The sequence below is a fragment of the Phyllobates terribilis genome, unplaced genomic scaffold (genome assembly GCF_046119375.1).
Source record: "Phyllobates terribilis strain yellow unplaced genomic scaffold, ASM4611937v1 Scaffold_3__8_contigs__length_932513732, whole genome shotgun sequence".
Lineage (NCBI taxonomy): Eukaryota > Metazoa > Chordata > Amphibia > Anura > Dendrobatidae > Phyllobates > Phyllobates terribilis.
In genome coordinates this window covers 753,220,872-753,227,486 of record NW_027362763.1, presented here as the reverse complement: position 1 = coordinate 753,227,486, position 6,615 = coordinate 753,220,872, and the positions used below count along the sequence as shown (strand labels likewise).

At 38.0% G+C, this 6,615-nt stretch overlaps 1 protein-coding gene across 1 annotated transcript in view; it reads right to left on the bottom strand.

The window, feature by feature from the left end:
* Positions 1–4,141: 4,141 nt before the first annotated feature.
* Positions 4,142–6,615, bottom strand: part of APLF (aprataxin and PNKP like factor) — a 236,393-nt gene continuing 233,919 nt past the window's right edge. The window contains exon 11 of the mRNA XM_073672188.1: positions 4,142–6,555. Coding sequence (XP_073528289.1) covers positions 6,344–6,555 — 212 coding nt within the window. The 3' untranslated portion in view covers positions 4,142–6,343. The remainder of the gene's footprint in view (positions 6,556–6,615) is intronic.

The following is a 6,615-nucleotide window of genomic DNA, read 5'->3' as shown; positions in this document are numbered from 1 at the left end:
TGTATACATTCTATGTTATTGTAGAAAAAAAGGTTTTACATATGAAACAACTTGGTTTTTATTTTATGATTAAGCAAGGCGAACGGTTGGGTAAAAAAAAATTGCAATTCTGCCATTAGTTTTTGGGTTTTGTTTTTACTGCGCTCATTGTGCGGTGAGAAATTAAAACATGACCAGGCATATATCGAATTGTAATTGTTGAAAAAAAAAATTTGATTTGGGTCTTCATTTTCAGTGGCAACTTTTTTTTTGTTCTGTCTATGGAACTTGAGCAATAGCTCATTTATCTGCATGGTGAGCTGTGGATTTTACTGGTATCATTTTGGGATACATACTTTTCATTACTTTGTATTGCAATTTTGGGAGGGGCGAATGGTTAGTGAAAAATGCAAATTTGAGGGTTTCCTTTTTCCATGATATTTACTATATTGGTTAATTATTTTTATATTTTCATATATTGGACTCTTATGTATGCGGAAATACCAAAATATGTTTTGTTATTGGAAAAAAGCAGATGACTCAAAACTTTTATGTTTTTAATAACTTTATTAAAAGAAATCTGTCATCAAGTTTTTACTATGTAATCTGAGAACAGCAAGATGTATCAACAAAGACCCTGATTCCAGCGATATGTCACTTATTGGTGCGTGCTTTCACTTTTATGCAATCACCATTTCACTGCTACAAATCTAGCAGAGCTCAGAAAGCAGAGCCCTGTATGACCCCGCACATACCACCAATTGGCAGCTTTCTGTGTACACTGAAAGAAAGCTGCTAATCAGTGGAGGGGGCGGGGTTACACAGAGCGGTTGACTAGGAGGCACAAGACAACTAGTCCTGTAGTCATAATCTCCTGCTGATAAAACACTGATTTTATTAAAGCAGCAACCCACAGTCTAGTGAATGACATCACTGGAATCAGGCTTTCAGCTCCCACAATTTGCTGCAATCAGATTACATAGCAAAAACATGCTGACATATTTCCTTTCACTTTCAAGTATTTTGTTCAGTTTCCCTAGGTGACTTAAACCTGTATTGCACTATGTAGCAAGAATGCCAATTCTCATAAAGCCCAGCCGCAGGCAAGGGCATTCAGTAGCCCCCCCAACTGAACCTACTGATCATGTGAATGTACCCAGGGCCCGTACCTACTTAAATGTGACCGTCACAGGTTGTCCGTGGCATTTAAATAGGAGCTAGCTTAGAGGCAGTAGCTGCTGTTAGAGACAAGTGCTGGCTGTATTACACAGCCAGCAACCGCTGTGTATAGGGTGGGCACAGCTCATCAGCCCAACCCTTCTCCCAACATAGGACATACTGTTACATCCTACATCAGGAACAGATTAGAATGGCCATCCAGAATTAGAAAAAGAATGCTGCTAGTTCCAGAAACAGTATTACACCTGTCTACAGGATGAGTGTGGTATTGTAGCTCCATTTCAAGGTAGAAAGGTGTGACGCGGTTTTAGGAAAAAAACAGAATGGACCGGATATCAGTCTGGATCTTTCTTACTTTGATAAGGACTCTGTAATAAAACTACTACTTGAGGAATCTAGGAAGGTTTTACACAGTTGTCTTAACCTGGCTACACATAAAACACAAGACGGCTGAATTAGTTGATTTTGTCCAACAATCGAATGTGTATGGACTCTACTCGACGCTGATGTAGGGAGGGATGGAACAAGGTGGATTTCAACATACCAAATCCTTTGTTGCCGCATAAGATAATTCACTCCTAGACGGATCTTTCAATGGCTTATTCCCTTCTCCCTTTAAATAAATATGCAAGCTGAGCTGACTATGCATGATCATATTGAAATACCATTATATCACAATGAGTAGTTCATGGGTCCCTTTAAGTGTAGGACATATACTTTGTAAACTACTCTTCTCTACCAGCAAAACTGAGCAAAGCAGAAGGGGCACATTACTTCTTTATCTTCATTCCAGCAATCTCAGTAACTGGATCCTCAATGATCAAAACTTCTGACTCGGAGGTTCTGAGGGCTGAATAAACATTATTGGCAATATGGTTAGTTTCTTTGATCCAATAAAACACTCTTCTCTCCGGGGAAAGCCAAAAAGAATATCAGAAGAGTGCATCATTTGTACAGTATTGTTCCAGCAATATGTGGGAAAGGAAGACCATTCCGGCCACTGCTAGACTACATGGTGTCACATAGTGCAAGTGTTCATAGGGGGCTGCTAGCCATGATCTTTGTGCAGAATAAGAAGACCTGACAAAAATTTTGGGTCAAGTTTTTTTTTGTAAGCCTTTCGGACATTCCAGGAGAGTTCGCAATTGTGGCCGAAAGCAAATTTGATTTGGGAGAGTCAAAAATAGGAGTACAGTGGCTCGCAAAAGTATTCACCCCCTTGGCTTTTTACCTATATTGGTACATTACAACCTGCGTTTAAACATTTTTTTTTAATCTGATTTGTGTGTGAGGCATCAGCACTAAATAGTTTAAGTTGGTGAAGTGAGAAAAATATAGGCATAAATTAAATTTATGGGATCAAATAACTAAAAATTGGCATGTGCACAAGTATTCACCCATTTCGCGATGAAGCCCCTAAAAATTTCTGGTGCAAGCAATTACCTTCATAAGTCACATGCTTAGTGAAAGGAAGTCCACCTGTGTGCAATATCAGGGTCACATGTCTGTCAGTATATACAATTTACCTTTTCTGAAAGGCCACAGAAGCTGCAACACCATTAAAAGGGACCACTAACCAAACCACAGCATGAAGACCAAGGAGATCTCCAAACAAGTCAGGGACAAATTCTTGAAAATAGTGTTGTTTTGTTTTAAAGTGAATCTATCATCAGATTTCACAATACAAACGTCATACATTACTACACAGAACTCCTAGATCTGATGAGGCTGGTGTACTTACATTGGAAATTCACATCAGGATAGCACCCCCGTTCCCCACACTTACCCAATGTACATTTCTAGGTTGTTTCCATAATTTTATTGGTGAATGTATTTTTTCAATTCAAAACAAATCCATGGATTGTTACGGCACGCGGTACACCTAGATTTTTTAAAATGTAATGATAATAAAACCTTTTCATCACTTTTTGGAAACATTAAAAACAAATGATAAATATATGATGCCAAGAGAATAACTTGTATTCCCAGGGAGATATTTCAGGGCAAATCTTCTAACAAATGAGTCATGTACAGCTTACTTTATATACAAGGCAATTTTACTTTTGCTTCATTCTTTTCCAAAACCAAACTGAACTGAAAAAATAGATCATGGGAAGAAGTTAAAGTTTTATTTGGTTTGGAGATTGGATCCAGATTCATATTTAATTCCAAGAACATTTAAATAATATACTCCAAGGAAGAAGAGTATAACACAATTTTATATGCAAATTGCCTCTTCAGAGAAAAAGAGGACTTGTACTCTATAGCGCCACCTATTGGAAGTAGCAATCCTACAAGTCACAATCAACCCTTTAACGAGTCTTGCAATATGACTTAGGATAAAAGCCAAATCAGAATCTCAATTTGCAGACATGGTGTTTCGGGCTGTTGGCTCTCGTCAGTGTAAAGTATGAGAACTGATTTGGCTAGGTGAGAGGCTCTGGACTGAGGTCTAAGGGGTAACGTTTCTCCTTATGGAGACTGACACACCTGCTCTGGCACGTCAAGGTAAGGAGGCTTATTCGCCATGCAATGCTCCTCTGGGAAATTTAATATGCAAATTGCCTCTTCAGAGAAAAAGCGGACTTGTACTCTATAGCACCACCTATTGGAAGTAGCAATCCTACAAGTCACAATATCAACCCTTTAAAGGATAAAAGCCAAATCAGAATCTCAATTTGGTGTCACTCTCCATAAGGAGAAACGACACAATTTTATGAAACTTTTACAGAAGTTTCATAAAATTTTACTTTTCCATTGTCAGAAAAGTGGATACTGTAACTTACTTGGATGGCAGAGCTAATTTTGCAAATCATCGTTTATGGGATTAATTTTTGCATTTCTGGATAGTTTATTTGCCATATACTGAATGCACTGATTTTTCCATGTATCCAAGTCCTACCATCAACGGTGGCTATGGCCACACTGTAGCTTTGCCTGGCTAGATTTTTAGGAAACTTCAAAAATGATAATCACACATAACCATATTTAATCTTTTCACAATTTATTGAACACAAAATTGGCAGGTCCAACAGTCAAGAATCATTCAAAAATAGCATAAATACGAAGGCAAGAAACTCTACTGTACTCAGATTTCATTACTGATACGTTCCCTAACAATCAGTTAATTGCTAAAACGGGTTGAGGCGATTTATAGGAAAAAAACAGATTGCATGAACATCTAGATATCTTACACACCTAGGATGCTAAGGAAAAAGAAAAATATAATCTAAGCTTGATAATGTGTTGTAAGTGGGATGAAAGCAGCAATGGAAGAGAATATACAAAAGTATATGCGACTACACTGCATAAAGAAGCACTCTCACCAAAGTTACTATCTTCTTCATATATTGCAGTCATCATATTATATAACACTGTGTACTTACAATTGCTCATTTTGACTTTCTACCCAGTTAAGTCTTCTGTTTTCTACTAGGTCTATGACATCATGTGATGAAAAACAGACTTGGTGAATCCTTCTAAGCTTTATGTAAAAACAGGAGGTCAATTTTCTCTGCACAAGTCATGAGTCACTGCAAATGTCTATGGCGAGGGTAGAAGCGGAGCAGCTGGGTCAGGAGCTGAAGGAGGGGATGATAAATGCAAAATACTCCCTGTTTCAGCATAGAGCAGAGAAAGAGAAAAATTAGCTGGGTAGAAAGGCAAAATGAGCAATTGTAAGTACACAGTGCTGTATAATATGATGACTAAAATATACTAAGAGGATAAAAACTTTGATGGGAGGAGTGCTTCTTCAACTTCAGAAAAACAAGGAAAGGGCAAAGAGCTGTCAGACTTACACATTTGTTTACGGGCTCAAAAGATGGGCAAAAAATAAAGTGATGAAGTATACTCACTTGCTCTAACCCCCGTGGTGAAACGTAAGCCATTCCACTGGTCAGAAAGCGTCAATATAACTTTCTTCAGTCACCTGACCTGATGAATCCCGTAATTACAGTGGTCAGGTGACAGAAATGGAGCCTCATCAGAGACACATCCAATGATGCGCCATTCTAGTCACCTGGCCTCTGCAGCTAATCACAGGTCCCAGCAGTCACGTGATTGAAGAACGTGGAACTGCCACTGACCATTACAGCAGTCCATGCTGAACTCATGGGGTGAGTTTACAATATTTTAGAGGTTTTTTTAACCCATCCTGTACTTCTGTAATTTTTTTCTTTTCAGCCTAACAACCTTTTTGATCTTTCCATTTGTCAGACCACATGCATAAAAATCTCATGTATATGATCAGACTTTTTGTTTTTAATATATCGGACATTGGTTTGATTTGTAATGTGCCCTACAGTAATATAATTTGTGTTCATTGAACATTGGACCACACAAGCTTTCTTCACTATGTTCTTAGGCGATACTATAATCTTAGTGGTAGTCACTACTCTAGTGGCCAGAGGATGCAGACTTCGGCAGGACCAGCGGTCCATCCAAGAACTTCTTGACTGTTTCGGGAGGAAGAGAAGGATGGAACATTTTGAACTTAGCAGCCCAATCGTATTATTCTCCCTGGAGTGGCTGTCAGAGATATCCATTAGTGGTTTACTCCACCTCTCTATACAGAATACCAGCAAGCAAGGTGAGCCAAGTGGGAATGTATATGGAATAGGATCAGGGGAGATAGCCATTGCCCGTACTAACATTCGACTGGAAGCTAGCTGATGTGTAAGCCACCTTAACATTGCACTAACCCACTTCATTCACAATCTCATCTAGTCTTAGACATACTCACTCCATTCTGAAGCTGTTCTATCCACAGAGGTGCAGAAGAGAGATTTCATTTTATTATTGTACTCACCACTAATTATCTATACACCCCACAGGAACAACATGGCAGCCTAATCTCTAAGTGAAAGGTAGAAAAGCACTTTTCAATGGGCACTTTACACATACAATTTATATCTATTGGTTCACTGTAAATGGCATTGCTAAATAAAGATAGGTCACAAATGGTCTATAGAAATGTATTGTACATATAGGAGAAAGATAATGCAGTATATAATATGCGTAAAAATTAAAACTTTTCACTCATTAACTTTATTATCTTATAATTATAGATTAAGTATAAAATATATATACCCTTATTATAGCAAATTCTGTAAAACTAAAAATAAAAGGAAGCACCATATTATCCCACTTCAGTGCTGCATATGTTTAAAAAAAAAATTAGAAATCAACGCTTCCCTCTCACAAATTTCTTTGCTTCCTTTAGCAGAGTATTCATGTCTTCACTATCTTTATCTTGTGAATCTGGCATCCAGTCTGAATCTTCATCTGTGATGTCAAAATCCTCCTCTTCATCGTCATCATCAATGAAGCTGTCTTCTAAATCATAAGCATTTTCACCATCGTTGTCACTGTCATCATCCAAAACACTTCTTTTGGCTGGGAAGCAATGAAAACAGTTGTAAGCCTTTATACACCTAGGTAATAAGTGATGATGGC